Source organism: Episyrphus balteatus, chromosome 1 (assembly GCF_945859705.1).
Source record: "Episyrphus balteatus chromosome 1, idEpiBalt1.1, whole genome shotgun sequence".
Taxonomy (NCBI): Eukaryota; Metazoa; Arthropoda; class Insecta; order Diptera; family Syrphidae; genus Episyrphus; species Episyrphus balteatus.
Window position 1 is genome coordinate 87,874,889 of NC_079134.1, and position 27,400 is coordinate 87,902,288.

General features: G+C 30.4%; 1 protein-coding gene across 3 annotated transcripts in view; it reads right to left on the reverse strand.

Annotated features, from left to right (window-relative positions):
- Window positions 1-2,720: 2,720 nt before the first annotated feature.
- LOC129906928 (uncharacterized) overlaps window positions 2,721-27,400 on the reverse strand; it is a 69,729-nt gene continuing 45,049 nt past the window's right edge. The window contains exons 4-5 of one of the 3 annotated variants that reach the window (XM_055982919.1): window positions 3,317-3,692; window positions 2,721-3,261 (exon numbers count right to left, since the gene is read on the reverse strand). In XM_055982919.1, coding sequence (XP_055838894.1) covers window positions 3,108-3,261; window positions 3,317-3,692 — 530 coding nt within the window. In that variant the 3' untranslated portion in view covers window positions 2,721-3,107. Of the gene's footprint in view, window positions 3,265-3,316; window positions 3,693-27,400 lie in introns of all 3 variants that reach the window. The other 2 variants (XM_055982918.1, XM_055982920.1) reach the window with 2 other exon arrangements.

A 27,400-nucleotide genomic window follows, 5' to 3' on the forward strand; every position in this document is an offset into this window, starting at 1 on the left:
TTGAATACCTCCTCCTTTTTGGAAGTCGGTAAAAAGTGAATCTTTTCATATCGGTAATTGGTTTAAAATAGTGATATTAAAAATGGTTTACTGTCCAATTCGGAGTTCATATTCAAGTAAGTGGAGAAGAAAGGAAAACAAGATTTTAATCTTCTCCACTTATTTAAATATAAAATAGTGATGGACATTTTTCAGTTCTAACTTCAACTTTGGAGACTTTTATACATTTTTGAAAACTGCAATAACACGACAAGTTTTAAAAACAATAAACCAGTGCCACACCAAACAAATTTTGTTGAGGATGTTGCTCTGAAATAAAAGAAAGATATTGAGTTTTTATAAAACATGGAACTGTTAATTAATTTGCAGCAAAATGGCGTATGAAATGAAAAATATTTTGATTAATTAATTATTTCTTATTATTAGGCAATGTTTTAGTGAAAGAATTGTGAAAAACAAAAATCAATTATGAGCGGAGGAAGCAAAATAATGTTGCAAAGTCGGGATTTTTCGAAATTTCACAAAAACTGCATTAAATCGAAAACCGTAAGGATTTGGGATGAACAAGTTACCAAATTCTGAGAGCCCTAAAGTTGGCCTATCAGCATATTTCGTTTGATCCATTACTTTTGGGACACCCTGTATATCTGAGTAGCTCGATGGGTAAGGTACCGGACTATCAATCAGGGATGTACGAGGTTCAAATACAGCAAAATGCGTCAAGTTAAGTAAGAAGTTTTTTTCTCAATATAATTGTGTTTGGAAATTTAATTTCAAAACTTGCAAAACTTGTCTGGATCGAAAACAAAGAAGAAAATGAAAAAATAAAATGTAATAGGTACACAAAAAAAAAAATAAAATGAAAAAAAAATATTTTTTTCTTTATTCTATTTGGGATATACCTCGTTAAGACTTTCACAATCCTTCGACAAGTCTACTCAGAGCTTCTAAATAAAAATAAAAGCCTGCAACAATAATACACATTTTCAAATTTCAAATGTTGGTTGTTTCTATAAGGCATTAAAGACATGTTATGAGTCTCTCCAATCAACTTGCATATGACTCTTCTAAGGCCTATCAAGCTTCTCGGGTGGGCCAGATGGCTCTATCGTCGTATACAAGCAATATTTCTAAAATCGAAACAGCTTCGTTAGACCCTTGTGGAAGTAAAATTGTTAGTTGGGCTTAGAAGTTAGCAAATGACAATTTGTGACTTCTGAATTCAGAACACTACTAAAGTCAATTAAAATCACAAAGCTAGGTTCTTGCTTTCGACTTTTTTTTCCAACCAATCATATTAAAGCCATAATCAAACCACTAAATCTTACTACATAAACACTTTTTACACCTTTTACACCATCTAAATTTGTATTATTGGCTGAATTCAATTGGGGCAATTGTGTCACTTTATGTAAATTGCAGTTATTTTATGCACTTTCTGCCAACAAAATTTCCTAATGACATACAATCTAACATCCACGCATATTACTTATAATAGTGGAAACCTTTGACACACCAGCCCAGTGGAGAGATACATACAAATTCATATAAAAAGTCGGAAAGAAGCGTGTTATTTTCTTGTTGTATTCCTACCTATTTTATTCCTAACTGATTTTTTTCAAATTAAACCTACCTCACCCCCAACCTGTGCAACATAATTTGGCTCATCACATCAGCCCAACGATTGCGCGATACACACAAATTCCCCAAATAAGTCGGAGGAAACCGTCTTATTATTAGCCCAGTCGGGATGTACAAAAAATTAAGCTGAAATGGAAAAAATTAGATCGTGCAATTTTTTTCATAGGACGATAGAGGGGATCACTGAGAACTTAAAACCAGTTTTTCGGGAAAATCGGCCTGGAGCTTAAGCCGCCATCTTGGATAAAAGGTAAAATACGTTTTAGTGAATAACTCGGCCATTTTTGATTTTTGACAAAAATTATGCATATACAACTTGTAGAAAATTTTATTTTTTTTAACTTTTATCTTAATAAATTTTTCTATATGACCCATATTTTTCGAGTTAATTTGAAAAAACTATACCCCTACTCAGCTTAAACTTTATCACCTGTTTGATTATAGATTTTAAGATGAACGCAATATGGGAGTGTTTTTATATGTTTTTGGGGATGATAAATCTAGCTGCAATGTTTGTTTTTGCAAATTCCTGAAATTTTATAAACAAAAGGAACTATCTCAAAATCGGTAAGTGTCATTTTAAACAAAATAAGTAAATATTATAATTGATGTCTAGCAAGACAATTAAGTCTTTGAATTTTTCAAATCGCTTCATTAATGCCTGAGATATGACCAATTGTTTATAACTCACTCCATCTTTTAAGCTCTTATTATAAACAATTGGTCATATCTCAAGTCGATTTTCCCGAAAAACTGGTTTTAAGCTCTCAGTGATCCCCTCTATTGTCTTATGAAAAAAAAATGCATGATCTAATTTTTTCCATTTGAAATGTTTAATTCGACTGGGCTATATACATTTTTTTTTCTTGAAATAATGTTGACAGCGTGTGCAGGTGTTGATTTAAATTATATTCATGTTGCAAAAAGTTTATGTTGTTGAGTTTAAGAATTTCAAAAGGTAAGACGGAAATAATCGAGTTATATGAACTCCTACCTTAAAGCCACATCCTACCCAAAAGCCACATTTCATAGCGTTTTGATAATACCAAATTGATTAAAAAAAAAAATATTGTTTTTAAATCTAAAATTGATATATGTATGTATTTGTAAGTGAACGTTTTGTTTTTGAATTAAAAGTAATAAAATGCTCTCGTACAATTTTTTTTGTTGAAATTGGTTTAATCAATTACAAGAAAGTCCGAGGTGAAGAAAACTGCTTTATAGCAGGTATGAGTAGGATTTTTGAACTCAAATCACAATAAGCTTTTCTGTTAGGTCTGAATGAAGGGCTTTGTTATATTATTAACAACATAAATTTGCCTCAAATTTTGCACTTAAAGTTTGTGGATAGATATTTATGTAAGATTTATTTGAATGCTTTATTGGTAAAGTTGTAAGATAAATTTTATTCAATTTATTTCAGCGTATGCGATTGGTGAATAAAATTAAGTGCAGGTATTTTGCGATTACCCCTGTGCTGATGAAACTGGAATACTTCCGTAGTTGTAGTAATAACATCTTGTCTGCTCACAAATAAAATCCTTAACGGTTGAACAGTCCTCTGACATCCATTTGAGTGTAGGTTGCTTCAAAATTACACATCCTTTCTCAGAACCGCTGCTGCTATAACAGAGTTTAAAAACATTCAATACATATAAGCTGTAAAGTATCATACCTATCACGAGCCGTTCTTTGCGGTGAAGTATTGCTATTATGATCCACTGGATCTAAAAGCCCGGCTTGAATCCCATCTGTGGAGTTTTCAAAAAAGTCGAATGTTGCGTTGAATGGCAGACCTGTACTCATCCACAAAAACATGCCAGTGCCAAGTCGATTTCCAGAAGTCCAAAAATCATAATTACCATACCCAGCGTTTCGTAGATAAGTTGTCATTGATTGTGCTTTTTCTTTTGTTTCAAAAGATGCTAATTGTAAACCTAATGAACGACAATATTGATACGCAAGGAAATAATTAAGTTCTGGAGAGTATGGATTCATGCGGCTTATGAAATATTGTACTCCATCTAGATGTATTGTTGTAATGCGTTGAGCTGAAAAAAAACAGTGAATAAACAAATTAATAAATAAAGAACAAGTGAATAACTTCTTATTTCTAAAATATGATTTCAAGTACAGTTTCTTTCTCAACTTAAAGTTATTATTCTATAAATATATTTTAGGTGAAAGGGTGTTTTTTTGTAAAACAAGGAAAATCCGCCATAAGTTCAATAAAATCAATTATATAAAAGGTACACCTACGTTGTTTATTAAAAAAACGTTGATTTTTCCATGAGAATTACGAATATAATAAGTCTTCACTAGTTTAAAAAATACACCTGTCACTGAAAAAAATTATTATTCTTAAAAATTATGAATCTCGGTCATAAACCAAAATTCATAAATTTTTAAGAATTATTCATTAAATTTAAGCACGAATTCTTAAAAAAAAATTATTTTTAAGAACAATTCATAAAATGTAAGAATGAGTTTTCATAAAAAATTTCCCATGGAAAATATTTTTATAAATTTTTTTTAAGAACAAATACGAAGGTTTATGAATAAATTCATAAACTTCGAACTCCCATTTGAAAGAATATTTTGCTGAATCTTAGAATCTGGACATACTTTTATAAATGAAATTCACTATTATTTTCCATTCAGTTGTATTTTGAGTTAAAATAATTTTTAAAATTGACTTTTTCCCCTTCTAAAATTGAAAAAAATCTATTTTCAAAATTACATTTGTAAGAATTTCATAAATTTTTCGTTTTTAAGTATTTTTTCTTAAAATGAATGTATTTTTTCTTAAAATGAATATATTTTTTCATTAATCGAAAAATAACCAGGGGCGTATACAGGATTTCTTCTTGGGGGGGGGGGGGGTCATGCAAAATTTTTTTTAAAAAAGTTTTGATAGTAGGCATAAACTTGAAAATGTGCTATTTGAATTAAAAATATTAAAGTTTGTTCGTTTTGCATATCGAATCGAGCAGTTCCGAAGAGGTCTAAGAATAACCAAACAAAAACGTTGTCTGATTCGTTTGCTTTTGTTTAGGGTTCAACCTTAAGTCTAACCAATTAAGACCATCCTGTCCTTAAAGTACAGTGTAATGTATAGGGATAGGATTTCCATACACTTAAAAACGAAAAATATGCGCTCAAAATATACTCTTAAAAAAAAATATGCACTTTAAATATGCTTTTAAGGCCACATGAATTTGTAAAATATCAATATTTCTTTAAAATTATAAAAAGATTTTACGTAACTTTTATGAAATCTTTATACGAAACCATTTCCGAGTTCAAAGATGTAACTTTTTGGAAATATTGGGGTTTTCTTTAAAAACAATATATAAAATTGGCGAAAATTTACTCTTAAATAATCCAATTTATAATTTGAGCGTGTTTTTTATGAGTTTGGACAACGTTGATTTGCCAGTTTTGTACAGCATTTGCTTACGTTTTTGACTTTTTTCCAATTGACTTTCAGTCACTTTTAGTCAAAAATTTTAAGCGTGAAATTTCGTTATTTTTTCCAATTTTTGCGAAAATATGCACGAAAAACATGCATTTATTTCCAAAATATGTCAAAATATGCAAAAAAAAAATGCTAATAAATGCAAAATATGCAAAAATGTGCACTAACGATTGATTGCCATTTTAAAAAAAATATGCTGATTCGTGTACATACTTCATTGCCATACTTCCGAGGTGTTCCTAAAGCATTTGCATGGAAACCCGATCCCTAGTAATGTACAAGTCCTTCGATTCAATAATTTGCCTTTAAAAAACTCTGCATTGTTTTCCGCTAGTCCAGAATTATTTTATGAGTTAAAATAAAAATCATTTTAATTTAATAACACTGGTAACTTTCGAATTAATTGTTTTTCCAAAAAAATTGTGTTTGAAAATATAATTTTTTTAAATTTTGTTTTAAAATTGTATACGCACATTTTTATTTTTTTTTTAAGACGAGGGGGTTACAGGATTCAAATAGGTACCTCTGTGAAAATAGTAAAGACAAAAAAATATTTTTGTCGTAACAGAAAATATTAAACAAAATTATGCTAGTTTTAGGGTAGATATTTTTTCGAAATTTCAAACGCCAATACTAATTAAAGAAATGCTTTAGATCACTCACTAAGGATTTTACAATTTTCGGCTCTGATTTCGTCAGATTTGAGGTATTTATCGGCGGTTTAAAATATAAAACATATTCAGTTATATTTATTAGATTTTCTTAAATTGATTATCGAAGGATATTTTAAGTGATCTAAGCTTGCTTAAATATTTAATTTGCCTTTAGACAAGCTTGTTTATATTATTATCAAAATTAAAAAAATATTTGGATTTTAAATCCATACAAAACTCTACAACACAGCTTAACATGTAGCCTATCAATGCCTTATATTATCGAACGAATCAAAATAATCCTAATCCAGCATAGCGGTTGCTAAAAATATCCCCAAATATAGGAAAATAGTTGGTTTGAATACCGAAAAATTTTTTCACTTTTCATTTTCGTTCATGTTCCAAAACTTCGACATTTTGGAAATCACATAACAATTTCTTGTTTAAGTTTTGAGTTCTTGGGGGGGGGGGGGGGGGGGTCATGACCCCCTGACCCCCCCCCCCCCCCCCCCTGTATACGCCGTTGAAAATAACTAGTATTTTACCATATTAAAAGCGATTCTCAACAAATCCTGTACACTTGAAATTGTCATTGCAAATTAAAGCAAAACATAGAATTAAGTGAGTGTTAGATTTTATTTCATTTCTGTAAATATTTAAATTTTGTTTTAACATAATATTATTATCATTTCTCAAATTATTCTATATGATGTAGGTACCTATAAATTCTTTATATTTTTATCTTTCCAACTTATTCAATTTTGTATTGTGTTTTTTTCAGCTCCAGATTCTAATGCTGCCGATTACAATAAGGTAAAAGTTAATTTAACCTTCTATTTCGATTTCTTAAACCAAATAGTACATAGTCATTTTACTAATACAAACTTTTTTCTATCTTTCCAGATGATGCATCCATTAAAAAAGTAAAATTAAATTAAAAATTAAATTGATAGTGATAGTGATCAATAAAACATTTTTATAACGTTTAAACTTAATAATTTCTTTTATTTTTAAAAACAATTTTCATTTTTTTGTTTTAGATGTTTAGCCCAGTCGAATTAAACATTTCAAATGGAAAAAATTAGATCGTGCAATTTTTTTTCATAGGACGGTAGAGGGGATCACTGAAAGCTTAAAACCAGTTTTTCGGGAAAATCGACTTTGTGCTTAAGCCGCCATCTTGGATTAAAGGTAAAACACGTTTTAGTGAATAACTCGGCCATTTTTGATTTTTGACAAAAACTATGTATGTAAAACTTGTAGAAAATTTTATTTTCTATAACTTTGATCTTAATAAATTTTTCTATATGACCCATATTTTTCGAGTTAATTTGAAAAAACTATACCCCTACTCAGCTTAAACTTTATACCCGCTTTGATTATAGATTTTAAGATCAACGCAATATAGTGTTTTTATATGTTTTTGGGATGATAAATCTAGCTGCAATGTTAGTTTTTGCAAATTCCTGAAATTTTATAAACAAAAGGAACTATCTCAAAATCGGTAAGTATCGTTTTAAACAAAATTAGTAAATATTAAAATTAAAAACATTAAAAACATATATGAACACTTCCATATTGCGTTGACCTTAAAATCTATAATCAAAGTGGGTATAAAGTTTAAGCTGAGTAGGGGTATAGTTTTTTGAAATTAACTCGAAAAATATGGGTCATATAGAAAAATTTATTAAGATAAAAGTTATAGAAAATAAAATTTTCTTTTGCTGTCTGTTTGTTTGTTTGGAATTCAATTTTTTTTAGGAACAAATTAAAGGCTTGGAATGGTAATGTATTATATGCATTTATATAAATAAATGCATACATTTTAATGAAAAGGGTATTATATTTTATGAAAACAATCATACAACTTTAAGAAAAACTCATAGTTTTTATGATTTTTTCATAAAATTTAAGCAAAACTTCATTTAAATATTTACGAAATTTATGAAAAAAACTATAAAATTTAAGAAATAATCTTAAAATGTAAGAAACTTTTCTTAAACTTTATTCTTAAATTATAGAAAAAAAAATTTTAAAAATAATTCTTAAATTGTATGAATATTTGTTTTATCAATAATGATTTTAATTATTAAAATCTAAGAAACTTTTCTTAAAATCTAAAGCCCATTTGCTGAAACGAGTCTTAAATATTTATGTGAAACATAAACCCTTAAGTTATACATAGCGGTTTGCACGAACTTCAAATTGTGTCATAAATTCCTCTAAGTTTAACATAACTTAGGGGCAAGAAATAGTAGAACTCAAGGATTTTATGATCAACTTAAAGTATTTAATTGACCAAAAAAGAAAGAACGCGGCTTAAAAAATTGATGTATGTGGGGGAAAAGGAAAAACATTATCAATTTAATATAAATTCACTCACATTTATTATTTATTTATTTATGAATAATTTTTTTTTATTAAATTAAACACATTTTTATTGCCACTTTCACTATTTAACACTTTTTTCTGCAATAAAAATTGCCAAAATAATAAATTTGTTGAATTATTCCCGGTTAATTTCTCAAAAACAATTCAAATACACTGACGTTTGAGTCGTTTGATATTTTAATTTGAAGCTCTCAGCGATTTCTCGCATGAAAGTGAATCGTTGCTAGGTTTAACATAAATATTTTTTAGAAACTTAGAATAAGCTAAGTAAAACATTAGAGCTGTTTAATTATCTATTTAAACATTATTGTACTAACATTTAAATATAGATAATATTTTATGACCATAAGAATGTTATGTACATATTAAGGTTCAAAGTGGACGGCGACGGCATATGGCATAGATCCTTGTATACATGATTCACACTGATTGTGTTTATGACACACATCTGTGTGAATCGTGTTACAAACAAATGCTTCTCTGTATCACACCGTCGTTATCCAGTTTGTTATCTATGTAAATAGTCTTATCTGTAGAAGTAAGTTAGATATAAGACATATATGTATATGTAGCTGTAATGTAGTTTAGTTTTAATTCAATAAATCAGTTCGTTTCTTATATTCAAAATGGAATGTTGTGTCTTGTGTTTTGATATTTCGATTGAGAATTATTCAAGAGCTATGTTCGACCTATCTAAGATTAGAATTTATGACTAGTATGAGCAAATGGGCCTAAGAAACTTTTCTTAAACATGTTCAAAAATTTTCGAATTCATTTATGAACAGAATTCTTAAAATTTTCAAAAGGAAACAAGAATCTGAAGCGTCTAATAGAATATAATGGTAAAAAGGGTGTTTTTTCGAGTGAAATCAAAATTGATGAGCCGCCTTACTGAAATTTAGTAAACACGTTGCGTTTACGATAGAAAGCAAAGATAAAAAGTTGGGGTAGGTACCATTTTTGTCCCAGTTTTTGTTTAACCAATTCTGAATTTCATCATTTCTTAAAGAAAAAACACCCTTTCACTAAAGATTATTTTGTATACTCGTATAACAAACGAAACCTTTGAACTAAGTTTACAAAATTTAAAAAAAATTTAGTCAGCTTACTTTCTTACACATAACTGAAACCATAAAAAAAACCTTTAAGAACTTTATGAATCCTTTGTCTCTACTTTATCTAAAACTTTCATCCCGAATTTCATCATCGTTTCATGTTGTCCATGGGTTTCGGTTTTATTTTACCTGTTGAAATAAAAAACAAGCACCCTTGTTTTTAATCGGAAATTTGCTTTAGAGCAATCGTATTGACTATATTTTAATGTCAATCGATTCAGCATCAAACAATACCGTAAAAACATGTGTCATATAATAATTTCACAAAAATTTTTTTTTAATATATTGTCGACCTTCGCCCCTCTCTCTCTACGAAAAAACACCTTTCACCCTTTATAGACTTTACTATCCTTGGTTCTTATCTCAAGAGCAAACTTTTTGCCAAGTTATATGAGGGTAACAATTTTTTTAAATTTCTATTTTACCTACCAACTTAAATATATTTGAGCAAACTTTTTGCCAAGTTATATGAGGGTAAACATTTTTTTGAATGCCTATTTTTTAAATATATTTTGTTTTCAAGTTTATTCAATGTTAGATCTTAACCGTTTTATCTCCCTATCAACTAAAAAGATTTTTTTCAGTATCCATCAAAACTCCTACAAATATTAAGAAAAATAACGGCATTACAAAACATCTGCCCATTCACCCTATGAAAGACAGAACCTCAATACTAGTAGATGCGTTACATTACAGATTCACCACTTTAGGAAAACTAAGTAAAATTATAAGCAATAACGAGTTCAACACAGGCTTCTTAATGTGGGTTTGAAGTGTATATCTTGGAACACACACTTCAAATCTGTAATACAAAGGTTTCATTTAACACTAAACGAACATTTGAGCTTGCTCAAACTAAATAAGACACTAAATTGGCATTTCTCGCAAAACTCGTTTCTTCTTCTTCTTCTCAAAAAACGCTTGTTCGATCATATATCAAACTTTTCCATGCAGATCATGGGCATTAGCTTTGACAACCTCATAAAGTTCAGAACTCTAATACTTTTTTATAATATAAAGCAGACTAAGCAACCTGACTATTTGTACAGCAGATTAGATTTTGCAAGTTCGCAAAGAACATCTTATTTTATTCCACCTCGTTTTTATTGTCTGCAATCGGAGCGCTCATTCTTCGTACACGCCGCACAGTGTGGGAATTCGCGAATTTAGCGGAATAAAATTAATAACGCTTGCATTTTAAATTTTGTTGTGGTTTTTTTTTGTGATTAGTTCATTGAATATGTGTATACAATCAAATGTAATTCACATTTTGGTGATATTTTATTTAAGTTTTTGTAAAATGAGCTTGGAAGTGACAGGTTATTTTCACCAAAAAGTACTTTTTTTTGAAAATCATAATTTACAAAAAAAACTTTTGAGGAATGATTTATTGTTTAATTTTATGACAAATATGAATAAAATAAAGAAAAAAGTTAATTATTGTCAGAATTGACTAGGTTTTTTGCAAACCGATATGTCAATGACGTTGTTTATGAACTAAAGAAACTATTCTCTAAAAGGCTACTAAAACGTACAAGATACTATTTCAAAGGATGTTTTAAATTATGTAGCTTTATTTATGCACAATCAATGTTTTTTTTGTTTAAATTGGTAAGTGTTCTGTCACGAAATTTTTCTGCCATACATTATCAAGGATACCAAAAATTAAAAGAACCTTAAAGTTCCTGTCGAAAAAAAATCAGTTTAACTGGAATAGACAATTTGTTTTTACCAATCGTGTTATTTTTGTAAAATAAACAGCCAATTTGAATTTATTTAATTGTTTTTACTGTATGTTTTGTTTTTAATGTAAACAATTTCACCCTTACTAATTCCTTTTTCCACTTTTTCGCAAACTAATTTCATATGCAGTTGAAATTTCTTCAAAGCTAAATGAGTCTAAGAGGCCTTCTACTTTCTTCTCCTTCATTTTTTCACAGGACTCATTAAATGATTTTCTAGGTCGTAAAATATTTGCTGTGGTATTACTAAATAGCCACTGAGCCAGGAAGCATTTTTGCATTCAAAGCTTTCACGGTTCCTGTTTTTTGACCATAACTGATCTAACTTAAAACAAGTTGTCCTCACAGACGCCTTTAATGATTTAACTGCTTCTTCAGAAAACGTTATGTTACCAAAAACACTTAAAACAAATGAAATAACTGCCTCAAAGCGCTTAATTTTTATTTTTGAGACCCAAACATCAAATATTTCCTTCTTTGTTATTTGGAAAGACATTCTTTAAATTATATAATACCGAAATATTTTGTAATTTAAAAGGATAGTTTGCTAATTATTCAAATAACATACCACATTATAAAAAGACGAAAATTAATACTCCACAGTCATATACACACAATAACAAAACACAGCACTTATAACAAGTAAAATTAATTTTAATACCGATTTTCAAAGTATAAAATATCAAATTTTGTGAAAAATACGCGTTAAAGGCACTATTTCTCGAAAAATAAACAATTGTTTTTTTTTAATTAATTTATTTTTATTATTATAATTGGAACACCCTTTATCAGATGTAATATTTTTTTTTATTAATTGATAGTTTTCGTTTTTAATTTTTAATATAACTTAATTCTTTTTTTTTCTTACTGTTAACTTTGAATTTGAACACCCTGTATTTTTATTGGAACTATTTTAAAATCAAATTCACAAATTTTTTGAACACCCTGTGAAATAAAAAAAATTTCTAATTCTATAACATTCTTCTTCTAACAAAATACCAAAAAGTGAGCAGCAGCACGGGTTTGTAAGAAAAAGATCAACTGTAACAAACCTGCTCACCTTTCTTCATAAATGTTCAAATGCATTAGAGCAGGGAAGGGAAGTAGACTGCGTATACACAGACTTCTCAAAGGCATTTGATCAGCTTAGTCATAAAGTCATCATTTTTAAACTTAAAGCTTTTGGGTTTCCGCCATTTTTCATAGCGTGGGTAGAATCATACCTTATTAATAGGTCCTATCAGGTAAAATTTAGAAACTGTCTTTCAGATTCTTTCATTGCTCACTCAGGTGTTCCTCAAGGAAGCCACCTGGGCCCTTTTTTATTCATTCTCGCTATAAATGATGTAACATCATGCATGCGTTCGAGTGAAATTTTAATATTTGCTGACGACATGAAGATATTCAAAATAATTAAATCTAACGATGATCACGTTCTTTTACAGAACGATATTAATAGTTTTAGTGTTTGGTGTGAAAAAAATGGTCTAACACTTAACCCAGTTAAATGCCAGACAATTACTTTTTCTAGGAAACGATTTCCGAGTGTTTTTGATTATTGCATTTTGCAACAGCAACTTTGTCGAGTTGACCGTTTAAGGGACTTGGGTGTTCACTTTAGCTGAAATTTAGAATTCACTGAACACATCAATTACATTATAAATAAAGCTAACTCTATGCTCGGTTTTATTAAACGTTGGGCAAAGGAATTTAATGACCCCTATGTTACACTTTCCTTATATAATTGTTACGTTCGACCCCATCTCGAATATGCTTCGCAAGTTTGGACTCCATTTTATGAAATTCACAAAAGCCGTATTGAATCAATTCAACATAATTTCATAAGATTTGCTCTAAAGGGACTTCCTTGGTCTGATCCTTATAACCTGCCTCCATATGAACAAAGGATCCAACTTCTTCAGATTCAAACTCTATATCAAAGACGAGTTAATAATGACCTAATATTTCTCCATCAACTTCTTAATGGATACATTGATGCTCCAACCTTGTTAGCCTGTATCGGGATTAATTATCGCGGAGGGTCTCACCACCTTCGAAGATTTGAACTTTTACACGTTGACTTTCATAGAACAAACTATGGCATACATGAACCTCTTAATCGTGTGTGTAAACTTTTTAACTTAAACACATCTTATATCGACTTTAATATAAGTAAGGTGGGATTGAAAACAAGTTTTCGGACCAGTGTTTTTCAATGTCTGTATTAATTTTATAATGTAATATATGTTAATTGTTAGTTTTGTATCGTAGTATATATTTTTGTGCATGTGTTATTTACTAACCACTAACACATGCACTTATGATGAGCCTCTGATTGTAGATTGCAGCTTGCTCTAAGCTCACTACATCGGAAATTTCTGAAGTGTAAAAAAAAAAAAAAAGTTATTCGATTTTTACGGTATGCCATCATTTTTTTTTGTTGATGGTCATTTAGAAAAAAAAATGAATATTGTCTCTAAGCGGAATAACGCTGAATAACTAAAGTTTTGCTCTAACAAAGGTACAAAAATCGAAAAAAAAAAACACATTTTTTTAACTTCAATCACCAAAACAAAAATGTAAAACACCCTGTGAAATAAAAAATTACTTACATAATTATATCTTGATATTTAGAAAATATAAAAAAAAATAACTGGAATAGACAATTTGTTTTTACCAATCGTGTTATTTTTGTAAAATAAACAGCCAATTTGAATTTATTTAATTGTTTTTACTGTATGTTTTGTTTTTAATGTAAACAATTTCACCCTTACTAATTCCTTTTTCCACTTTTTCGCAAACTAATTTCATATGCAGTTGAAATTTCTTCAAAGCTAAATGAGTCTAAGAGGCCTTCTACTTTCTTCTCCTTCATTTTTTCACAGGACTCATTAAATGATTTTCTAGGTCGTAAAATATTTGCTGTGGTATTACTAAATAGCCACTGAGCCAGGAAGCATTTTTGCATTCAAAGCTTTCACGGTTCCTGTTTTTTGACCATAACTGATCTAACTTAAAACAAGTTGTCCTCACAGACGCCTTTAATGATTTAACTGCTTCTTCAGAAAACGTTATGTTACCAAAAACACTTAAAACAAATGAAATAACTGCCTCAAAGCGCTTAATTTTTATTTTTGAGACCCAAACATCAAATATTTCCTTCTTTGTTATTTGGAAAGACATTCTTTAAATTATATAATACCGAAATATTTTGTAATTTAAAAGGATAGTTTGCTAATTATTCAAATAACATACCACATTATAAAAAGACGAAAATTAATACTCCACAGTCATATACACACAATAACAAAACACAGCACTTATAACAAGTAAAATTAATTTTAATACCGATTTTCAAAGTATAAAATATCAAATTTTGTGAAAAATACGCGTTAAAGGCACTATTTCTCGAAAAATAAACAATTGTTTTTTTTTAATTAATTTATTTTTATTATTATAATTGGAACACCCTTTATCAGATGTAATATTTTTTTTTATTAATTGATAGTTTTCGTTTTTAATTTTTAATATAACTTAATTCTTTTTTTTTCTTACTGTTAACTTTGAATTTGAACACCCTGTATTTTTATTGGAACTATTTTAAAATCAAATTCACAAATTTTTTGAACACCCTGTGAAATAAAAAAAATTTCTAATTCTATAACATTCTTCTTCTAACAAAATACCAAAAAGTGAGCAGCAGCACGGGTTTGTAAGAAAAAGATCAACTGTAACAAACCTGCTCACCTTTCTTCATAAATGTTCAAATGCATTAGAGCAGGGAAGGGAAGTAGACTGCGTATACACAGACTTCTCAAAGGCATTTGATCAGCTTAGTCATAAAGTCATCATTTTTAAACTTAAAGCTTTTGGGTTTCCGCCATTTTTCATAGCGTGGGTAGAATCATACCTTATTAATAGGTCCTATCAGGTAAAATTTAGAAACTGTCTTTCAGATTCTTTCATTGCTCACTCAGGTGTTCCTCAAGGAAGCCACCTGGGCCCTTTTTTATTCATTCTCGCTATAAATGATGTAACATCATGCATGCGTTCGAGTGAAATTTTAATATTTGCTGACGACATGAAGATATTCAAAATAATTAAATCTAACGATGATCACGTTCTTTTACAGAACGATATTAATAGTTTTAGTGTTTGGTGTGAAAAAAATGGTCTAACACTTAACCCAGTTAAATGCCAGACAATTACTTTTTCTAGGAAACGATTTCCGAGTGTTTTTGATTATTGCATTTTGCAACAGCAACTTTGTCGAGTTGACCGTTTAAGGGACTTGGGTGTTCACTTTAGCTGAAATTTAGAATTCACTGAACACATCAATTACATTATAAATAAAGCTAACTCTATGCTCGGTTTTATTAAACGTTGGGCAAAGGAATTTAATGACCCCTATGTTACACTTTCCTTATATAATTGTTACGTTCGACCCCATCTCGAATATGCTTCGCAAGTTTGGACTCCATTTTATGAAATTCACAAAAGCCGTATTGAATCAATTCAACATAATTTCATAAGATTTGCTCTAAAGGGACTTCCTTGGTCTGATCCTTATAACCTGCCTCCATATGAACAAAGGATCCAACTTCTTCAGATTCAAACTCTATATCAAAGACGAGTTAATAATGACCTAATATTTCTCCATCAACTTCTTAATGGATACATTGATGCTCCAACCTTGTTAGCCTGTATCGGGATTAATTATCGCGGAGGGTCTCACCACCTTCGAAGATTTGAACTTTTACACGTTGACTTTCATAGAACAAACTATGGCATACATGAACCTCTTAATCGTGTGTGTAAACTTTTTAACTTAAACACATCTTATATCGACTTTAATATAAGTAAGGTGGGATTGAAAACAAGTTTTCGGACCAGTGTTTTTCAATGTCTGTATTAATTTTATAATGTAATATATGTTAATTGTTAGTTTTGTATCGTAGTATATATTTTTGTGCATGTGTTATTTACTAACCACTAACACATGCACTTATGATGAGCCTCTGATTGTAGATTGCAGCTTGCTCTAAGCTCACTACATCGGAAATTTCTGAAGTGTAAAAAAAAAAAAAAAGTTATTCGATTTTTACGGTATGCCATCATTTTTTTTTGTTGATGGTCATTTAGAAAAAAAAATGAATATTGTCTCTAAGCGGAATAACGCTGAATAACTAAAGTTTTGCTCTAACAAAGGTACAAAAATCGAAAAAAAAAAAACACATTTTTTTAACTTCAATCACCAAAACAAAAATGTAAAACACCCTGTGAAATAAAAAATTACTTACATAATTATATCTTGATATTTAGAAAATATAAAAAAAAATAAAACTTTTTATTAAAACGCACACCAAACGCACGAGAAAAAATTAAGAGCAAAGTAATCTCTTTCACCAAATAAACAGAAAAAAAATCGCCAACTGCAACTTCGAAGCTATTTTTTTTTTGTTTACATGATCCCCACCTATCAATGCTTTTGTTATCACTTTCTACAATCTATTAGCTTTAATAAAAACCGGTTTTGGCATCAAACAAGACAAGTCATTTTTCGAATTAAATTCCGCTAAATTCGCGAAATCCCACACTGTGCGCCGGCCGTCTCTTTATGGAACTCATTACCCCTTTCACTTAGGAGAAGTACAAATATGAGTAATTTTAAAAATAACCTTTTCATTCACTTGGACAGTGATACATAAATAGATCTTATTTATTTTTTTTATTTAGCTCAAGCTTTTATCAATTAATGGGTAATGTATTTTTAAACATAATATTTAATTTTAATTTAAATTTAAATTCCAAAAAAATATATATTGAACAACTGTAAAGCATTCACTACCTATAAGATTCTTCATAATGTGAAATCATTTTTCAATCAATAAATGTAAATGTAAAATGTAATGTAAATGCAAGTACGAAAATAGCTGTTGATAACCTTGCATATTACTCAAAATACGAAACATTTTCGGAACGTGAACAACTTTTCGTCCGGAACTCACAATAGGAGAAAAGTGAAATAAATTTTTTCAGCTCTTGTGAAACTCACTAAAGGGGTGATTCACTTTAATATGAATAAATTTGAATGAGAAGAACTCTTGAACTTTGTTTGAAGAAAAAATGGAAACAAAATAAATAAAATCAATGAAACAAGAGTCAATACTCCTGATTTAAAGAAAAATGAAAAACATACTTAAAAGGAAAAAGCGGATATAAACGCCATCGATACAAATTGTAAAAAGAAACTATGAATATCAAGAGCTAATTTAAGAAAGTGTACAATTTGATAGAACTCTAGCCGGAAGGGATTATTCGAACAAAGAAGGGGTTTCTAACCAATAAGCGACCGGGAGTTCGAGTTCAAAACGTCAACAATTTTTTATGAAAAAAGTTTTAAATCGTAAATTCAATAAGGTAAGATTTTGCTAGAGTATCTTGAAAATAATAATAAATAGAACATCATCTTATGGTAATCACATACTCAGTGGCGTACTTTGAGTCACCGGGGCCCCGGGGCAAGACTAAATTTTGGGGCCCCTTTGATATTTGGGGGCCCCTTAGATACAAAAAAGTACGTATAAACCATACATTTTTTTTTGTATGGCTTATTTATTTTTAGGTTTATTTTTATATTTTAATATGTTCGTAATGCACTTTGCTATACTTACTTAAAATTCCTATCAAAAAAGTAGTAAATACTTGTACTAGGGGCCCCCAAAATTCAATATTTAGAGACCACTAAAATAAAAATTAGTTTAGCTTAGAATTGATAGTTCTTACACATTTGATTTTCCATCATCAAACATAGTTTATTTCTTTTGGGGCCCCTGAAAAATTATTTTTGGGGCCTCAAAATTAAGTGCTTAGAGGCCCCTAAAATATAATTTATTTTTTTTGGAGCCAAGAATTAATAGGTATTGGGACCTATGTTCTGAAGTAATATTCGGAATGCCACCAATAACGTAATGTTTTTATTTTGGGCCCTGATTTATTTATGTTGGGGCCCCTGAATTGATATTTAATTTTCCATTTGATTGTTTTGAACCACTGAAGTAATAGCTTTAGAGGATCCTCAAATAATATTTGTCATGCCATCAGAAAATTTGATGAATAATTTTGGGCTCCTTAGTTATAGATTTTGGGGCCCCCAAATTAATATTTGATTGCCTCTCAACTAACGGGGTTCCTGAAAAAATATTTTTTGGGACCCTTCATATAATATTTTTGGAGCCCCGAAGTCATATTTTTTGGGGCTCCTAAAGTAATATTTAGTAATCCATCAACAAATGTAATTTATTTTAAGAAAACAATTTTTTTTTATTTAATTTTTTTTTGACGCCCTGAAGTAAAGGCTTTTGGGGCCCCTGGCCTGAAATTGTTTTTTTCCTTTTTTGAGGCCCCTAATGTATTATTTGTGGTTGCAAAGATTTTTCAAGTAATATTTTTTGGGGCCCTGAGATAAAATTATAATTTTTCTTTTAAAAAAGCAGTTTATTTTTTTGGGGCCCCTGGGGTAACCTTTTTATTAAATCAATATATATCGAGTGGCTACCAATGACCAATGATACTGAATGACATAATTTGTCTCCCTTGTATCCGAAGTGATTCAAATACATTTTAATTTACTTCGTAACTCAATTTCTGCTAACAGTTTCCTTCTCTGCATTTTCTCCAAAGGGGGCCCTGGTGTCGGTTGGGGGCCCCGGGGCGCCGCCCCACTTGCCCCTAGAGAGTGTACGCCCCTGCACATACTAATATTCTTCCTTATGTTAACATTATTAATGTAGTATTTTTATGCTATCCTTACTTATTTAAAAACTTTAGTTACAAGGCAATTTGTAAAATAAAATTTCAAATATAAGTTAAATGAATTAAGTACAAACCTAACCTTTACTAATAACATTAACTTTAAGAAAATATGTATGGTTGTAAATTAAAAATTAATTTTATATAATAACTTGGAAAATATACTGTTTATACAAAATCTATAAAAAAATTATATTACGTATACGCCATAGTGTCCCACAGTTTATGAACATTCATTGCATTTCATTTAAATGTTATGTCCATTCTTAAGGAGGGGAGGAGATTCATGCACATTGCACCTAAAAACCATATCCTTAACAATTAAGCACAGTGCGATATACATGTTTCAACTTAATATACAGTAGCGACCAAAAAAAATGCAAACAATAAAAACATTTGCATTAGCTCGTCTAAAAACGCATATTTAGGTAGACTTTTGACCAAATAATGGTTTTGGAGTAAAATATTCCACAAATTGACTCTGTTTAATGAAATAAAACAGTTTCAATATGCCAAATTTGGTAACTTAGTTCTTGTTAAAAACTCTTTTAACCTCTTTCGTTTGCATTTTTTTTGCTCGCTACTGTAGATAGTTGTGCCTTCATCAGTGTTAAATTTAAGTCACTTGTTGTATGTACGAGTATTGTTATCTTTTTTACTTGGTACTATAGGATTCGTAATTGAACTCGAGATAACAATTAGACATGACATTACGATGATGGAGAATGCCAAAAAATTGGGGCCGGCTATTCTGTCTGTCTGTCTGGCTCTATATATCTCGAGCTATATAGCCTAAACTAGAAAAGAGATTTTCTTCAAACTTTATTAACAGTTTTGAGTGATTCACTAGGGAAGAATTTGAAATTTTTTTAGGACCCAAACAAACGGTACCTCCCATACAACGGAAATAGAAGAATACATTTTTTTTTAAAGACGGCTCTAACGATTTTGGTTAAAAACTTTATGTGATTGATTGATTGATATTTGGGGTGTAAGATGCACTGCGACCTATAAGATCTATTGTACCCCCCTTTTAAGCTATATGAGTTAGTACCTCATTTTATAGCTCCTCCTCTAACCTAATTCCTTTCAGGAAATTGAGTAATGCTACAAAGAATACCCAAGTTTATACAGGGTGTCCCAAAAGTAATGGATCAAACGAAATATGCTGATAGGCCAACTTTAGGGCTCTCAGAATTTGGTAACTTGTTCATCCCAAATCCTTACGGTTTTCGATTTAATGCAGTTTTTGTGAAATTTCGAAAAATCCCGACTTTGCAACAGTATTTTGCTTCCTCCGCTCATAATTGATTTTTGTTTTTTACAATTCTTTCACTTAAACATTGCCTAATAATAAGAAATAATTAATTAATCAAAATATTTTTCATTTCATACACCATTTTGCTGCAAATTAATTAACAGTTCCATGTTTTATAAAAACTCAATTTCTTTCTTTTATTTCAGAGCACACCCTTTAAAAAATTTGTTTGGTGTGGCACTGGTTTACTATTTTGAAAACTTGCCATGTTATTGCAGTTTTCAAAAATGTATAAAAGTTTCCAAAGTTGAAGTTAGAACTGAAGATATTACAATTTAAAAGCAACAAAACAGGGCTTTTGAGAGAAAAATTTTTTTCAGGGTGTTGCTCTGAAATAAAAGAAAGAAATTGAGTTTTTATAAAACATGGAACTGTTAATTAATTTGCAGCAAAATGGCGTATGAAATGAAAAATATTTTGATTAATTAATTATTTCTTATTATTAGGCAATGTTTAAGTGAAAGAATTGTAAAAAACAAAAATCAATTATGAGCGGAGGAAGCAAAATACTGTTTCAAAGTCGGGATTTTTCAAAATTTCACAAAAACTGCATTAAATCCAAAACCGTAAGGATTTGGGATGAACAAGTTACCAAATTCTGAGAGCCCTAAAGTTGGCCTATCAGCATATTTCGTTTGATTCATTACTTTTGGGACACCCTGTATATAAAAAAATATTTTTTGAACCGTTATTAACGGTAGCTGCCAATGCCAATAAACACTTTTGGTTTGGTTTCTGAATATCTCGTACACAACTGACTCAATTTCAACTAAAATTTTTTAATACAGTCAAATAAGGTGAAAGAAGGGGTAAACCTCGGAATGAATGCTGCATATCTTCGTTTTGGCATTCTATAACATACCTCAAAAGTCTAGAAAAATCTCATGTCCGCAAGTCGAAGGTCAAAGCGCGAAATGGAGATTTTCAAAATTAGCAATAATAGACAATGACTTCAAGGTATTTTTTAATGCTGATGCCAAAAAATCTAAAATCAAGACAATCTGACGTCTCTGAAAAAAGTTATACCTGTTTTTCATCTGTCAACCCATATTATTATAACAGTTGCAAACTTACTACCGAAAAACCTTTAAAAGTTATAATAGGGTAACCAAATCCAAATTTTGCATGAAGGCTTACATATCCATTATCATTAAGTATCAAAACAATGCATTGAAAAAACATTCATATCTATGAAAAATTGGTATTTTTTGAGAAAAGGGGAAATTTTGGGATGTGCACTAAAAAACATCCTGGTACAGACTTGGAATTAGTGCTAATAGGCTATTTTTTTTGTTTCTATTTTTGTTTGGATATTCTATAACTTATGTCAAAAATCTAAAAAAATCATATGTCCGCAAGTCCTAATTTTGCAGGTTAAACTAAGCAAGGTGGAGATTTAAAAAAAATAATAAGAAAAGTTAAAATTTGTATATGTATACCAACATAAGCGACATGATTTCAAAGTAATTTTTAACACTTATTCCAACAAAACTCACAAACAAGTCAACCTGACCATCCCTGAAAAGTAATGCACCTTATTCATGTTGATCTGACACAAATATGTGAAGTGTTGTTTTTCAATTTTTAAAAATCTGCACCTTATCTATAAACAAAGAAAATTAGGACTTGCGGACATTAGATTTAGTTAGATTTTTGTCACAAGTTATAAAATATCCAAAAAAGATAGAAACAAAAAAATTAGCCTATTAGCACTAATTCCAAGATTGCATCAGGATGTTTTTTAGTGCATATCCCAAAATTTCCCCTTTTCTCAAAAAATACCATTTTGTCATAGATATGAATGTTTTTTGCATTGTATTGTTTTTATTCTTAATGATAATGGATATTAAAACCTTCATGCAAAATTTGGTTGCCCTACCATAATTTTTAAGGGTTTTTTTTTATTTGTTGAACAATTTGGAGCTTCTTATAAAGCGAGCTAGTATATCTATGTCTATATTTGCTAGATTACTAGAATTGTTATAGAAGAATTCTCCCAAATGGAGTCTACGTCTTTGAGATAACAGGTGTAGGACATTCACAGAGAAGGTGGGGAATCGATTCCACCTCCTCCTCATCCACGCAGCTTCTGCAAAAATCATTGGAATAGATTGCAAGGTGTGTTGCGTGCTTGCCTTTTATACAGTATCCTTTTATGACACCTATTTCGGAGCTGATTTGTGATCTGCTTAGAGATATTAAACAATTAGAGCGCTTCAGATCCAGTACTGGCCAGATCTGTTTAGTCGCTACACATGTGGTGACATTATTCCACCTAAGGTTTGTTTTATTTGTAGCACCTTGTTTCAGTATTAATTTACACATAGCCATGGGGATACAGTGTTCCACTTTTGGCAAGTTCATCAGTACTGAAATTTCCTGAAATGTCTCTATGACCCGGCACCCAGCAAAGGTGAATGTTAAATTGCCGTGCCATCTCCATCAGAGAGTATCGACAGTTAAAGGCAATTATTGAATTGGTAGAGAAAGAATCAAGAGATTTAATGGCTGCCTGTCCATTAAATATCCGAAAAGATACGGATATTTTTGTTTGATATAACGTTTTATTTAAGCCAAGACAGGACTTCTTTTATCGCCAAAAATTCCGCCTTGAATACAGTTAAGGAGAGACTCAAATTCAGTCTATCTGAGTATACACCTCCACCAACTCCATCTTCAGTTTTTGATCCGTCCGTGTAAAAATGGATCAAATTATCTTTCAGGAATTTTCTGTCCTCCCAGACTGATCTAGAAGGGATGGTAACCTGAAAGTTTCTATCAAACTGCAGTTGTGGGATGGTGTAGTCTATTTTACTTGGGATTGATCCGAATGAGTTCAGAATAATATAGTGACCAATATTATTAGTGAAGAGGCTTTGTACTTACAGCCATTTGTTTGCCATATATGTCGAGGGGTGTTAGATGTAACAGCGTGTCCAGTGCCGCGGAAGGAGTTGTGCGAAGTACTCCTCCTATGCACAGACATGTTGAACATTGGACTTTGCTTAGTTTAACACAATTAGCATTATTTTCTAGACCAGTCCACCATACTGACACACCGTATGTTTGTATTTGTATTTATTTATTATAATCTAAATTACATGATACTACAAGATTAAATCTTATGATAAAGTATCTAAAAACAAATTTTACAAAATGAATAAATTTACAATAAATAAAATAATTTTTACACAATAAGCAATTATGTAAATAATAATAATTTTTACAAAAAAGGTATATAAATTTTTACATAAAAGATTTAGGTATAACAAAATAAGATAATTTTTTTTTTTTTAAAAAGATCATTTATTAAAAACAAATTATGAATGAAAAAATTAGTATGTTATGTTAGAATCGGTTACTGTTGTGTAGAGCCAATGAGTAATTCGAGATTGAAGCCCCTATTTGTTTCAAATGGCGTTTTTGCATTAGAAGTGCCACTGTGGAACCGTATTATTAAAAATTTAGAAAATTTCCAAAAAACACATTTTTGGGTTCCACAGTGGGTACCCTCCCATACAAAGTGCGGTCAAAAATATAATGACCATTTTTTTTTACATGAAACGCCTGTATTATGATTTATATGATGTATTATTGCAAAATAAAATAATAATAACACTGCACAACAAGGTTTTGGATGAATCAACTATACAATACTTTTCCAATGGTTTTTGGTGTGATCATCAAGTCAATTTTTTAAAATGTTTGTTATTTTGAAGAAAAAAAATGGTTAATGCCGGGAATAGAACCTGACTGTCAGTCGAGCACCTTACCCTTACCCTCTAGGTCAATCTTTTATAAAAATAATAGTGCCAATAACGCAATCTTTCAGTTTTAAGTTTTATTTTTTTTTTCTCAGTGTATAGTCATTAAAACTCGTATTACTCGAAAAGGGAAAAAAGGGAAAAGTGCGCAATTATTTCGAAAGGTAGGGCAGTATTCTTCTTTTGAGAACTTAAATTGTAGAAGGCACTCTAAGGCAAACCAACTGAATCTCTAATTTACTGAAAATGAGCTAAAAAAATGATTGAAATTGCTTCGCTTACGAGCCCCATTACAATAAGCCTTAATGTTATTTAACAATATAATTTATATTTTTAGGAAGTATTAACCTTCTCCTTTAATATCAATAATAACACGGTGTAACACTCAAAATATACGCGGGCGGAGACCTATCACGTTTTGTAGAGCTAGTCGCACTGATTACGAAACTGTATTTAAAAATTTTCTCAAAAACTCGAAGACATAGAAACATATAGTTTTCACTGTTCGATAAGGAATCAATTGAGGCAGTTTTCTGTGTGAGTAAATTTTTTTATTAAAATTCAGAGTCTGGACAAAAATAGTAGGTATAAAATGAGTTTTTAAAAAAAATTTTTCACCTATTTTTAACTTTGAAATCGATTATTTCAAAAACTATTGGTTATAATATATTGATTTAAAAATTAGAATTAAATGTACAGTAAATGCACGGGGGTGCATAGACACCCCTCCCAAAGCAAAAAATGTTTGTATTGAACTCCTCTACAAAAACCCGTTATCAAATCCTGGTGCCCAAGTTATCCTATTACGTGCCAAAACAACATTTTTGTTCTATACCTAAAAGTTCGAATTTCTGTATCTGGGTTGAAATCGTAAATTTTTTTTTCTAAGCCAATTTTAAACTGATTTTCATAAAAAATACCTCGTTTGATTTGGAAATAAATATTATTTTAGAATATATTTTTAAAACAGCAAGTTGTTCTGAAAATATATACCTTAATTTGATGTCGAAGTTGGGTAAATGACGAAAAAAAATGGAATTTTTGAAATTTGGCAGTTTATAAATTCTAGGTGGTTTAACCGAGTTACATATTTTATACATTGTTGAAAAGGAAAATGGGTAAAAATTTGACGAAGCTAGATTTTTTTCAATGGGTGAAGGTCAAAAAAACCGTTTTTTGCCCCTAACTCCAGATTTTGGGGGTGTTAGGGACTTTTTAAATACAGTTTCGTAATCAGGGCGACTAGCTCTACAAAACGTGATAGGTCTCCGCCCGCGTATATTTTAAAACCTCATTTTTGTAACACCGTGTAATTTAATATTATTCAAAAATTTTTAACACCCGTTATCACTATCGCAAGTTCACACATTATAACTGCAGCGATAAGCAAGCTGTACTTTTTTTTTATATATTGACTTTGAATGGCTATAAATAAGTGAAAAAAGGTGTTACCTTCTAACTTCTTTTGCTTTTGGTTTGATGGGAGACTTTAGAACGTTGTTTAACAACTGCATTTTTAAAAACTGATATTTAATTTTTTTATTTTTGACCTATGGCGGTACCCACTGTGGATTCTTAAAAAAAAACGATACGAAAATTAAAAAATTTTTGATTTCTGTCGCTCCTGTGTGCACACACATCGCTGGTTGAGAATTGTAAATTTAAAAATATAGGTAGGCACCTACTTATAAAAATTAATGGCGACGGTACAGTTCAAAAACACATACTATATCCATGATTTCACATGTTGTTCAAATTTCAACATAGAACCCTTTGACTGATTTTCTTCAAACAAAAATATGTATGGATTTCGGTAACATACAACTTTTTTGCGCACAAATTTGTTAACATGAAAACGAATGGAAATGAACTTTTTTAGATTCGCGTGTGCGGAGCACTTTCAATTAGAGCTCTTGATTTCGACCGGGTAGTACCCATCCTCGGGTATTACTCGAGTACCCGGGTACCCCTTTATACGGGTAACCGGTTAGTGCGGGTACCCGGGTACCCAGTAGTTTCATGTATTATAATACCCTAGTACCCGGGTACCCGGGTACAATAAAGTCATTTGTATCTGTAATTTATTTGGAAGTGTTCGATTTAAAAATATTAGGGCCATGGGATCTATGATGGGTGGAAAAATTTTTTTTTACTAAAAACCAAAAATGATTGGTATATTTTAAGCTACAATTTATGACCATGTATTTTAAGCTACATATGACCATGGCTGCGGCGTTCTTATGTTATAAGCGTTTGAAGGTACCCAACCCATGTTCGATTTTTTTTTATAATCAAACGTCAAAACTCTTTTGTAACTTTTCCTAATTTCTTTGCAAAATTTTGGTAATTTTATACTTGCATTCGCTCAATAATCTTATCAAAATTCATTTAAGACTTTAACCTGAAAAGTGTATAGCATATATCTGGAAATATTTACATTTTAATGCAGCCACTTAAAACAAATTTTCCCTTATTTTTTCAAGGAGAGGTTTTTTCAAATCTCATTTTCTCTGCTTTTTTTTGACTTAATATTTTGAAAATCTATAAAAATAAAAATAAACAAAGTGAAAGGTATCTTTGCACACGGCAAGGTCCCTTCTCCCGTGGGCATACATCGGCCACCCAGAGGAATGGAGACGATGCAAATGTTGCATCTTTTAATCTTTGCTAGGAAACCAAGTTAAAACTATTTTTGACTGCGATTCTTCGCTTTGATTGGAGAAGTGCTTTGAATTTAATTTTTGCCTTCAATCTTATACCTATGGTGTGTTATTTACCGTTTAAAATGCACAATATCAACAATTTTCCTAACAAATTCTTTTTTTTTTCTTTTGATACCCGAGTACCCGGGTATTCGGGTACCCGGGTACCCGTATTTCTCGGGTCCTTAATACCCGGGTACCCGGCTACTCGAGTTATACCCGAAAACTCGAGTACCCGGGTACTCGGGCGAGTACTCGGGTATCCGGGTATCAAGAGCTCTACTTTCAATTAGCAACCCAACGCATTCGCATTCTTCGTGGTATGAAAGTACGAACTCCTCAAATAAGCGATAGAAACAATATAGAAAATGCTTCAACTTCTGAACAATAGACATAAATTTAAATAAAAAAAACTTCTTTTCAGGTTCGTGGACTAGGCCTTTTGGGGAAACCACTTTAAAAAAGCGCTCCAATGGTGCGGAAAAGACTGGAAATGCAAAAGAACATTGCTTATTTCTAATTTATTATAATTCACTACTAGGTCTCAAGAACTAGGTTGCATCGTAAAAGAACACCAAAAAGTACAATTCTTTTTTATTTTTTTTTTTATATAGGTTGTTTTAGTTGCATACAAAATTGTTGATATTTTAGATTCGAAGAAACTAAAATAATTAATCATAACAATAAGTTCCTACACATTGTGAACATATCAAAATATTTGGAGGGTACAGAAGCAATTGAAACAAGCTTCAAATCCCTTAAAACAAGTAGGTAATTCAGAAAT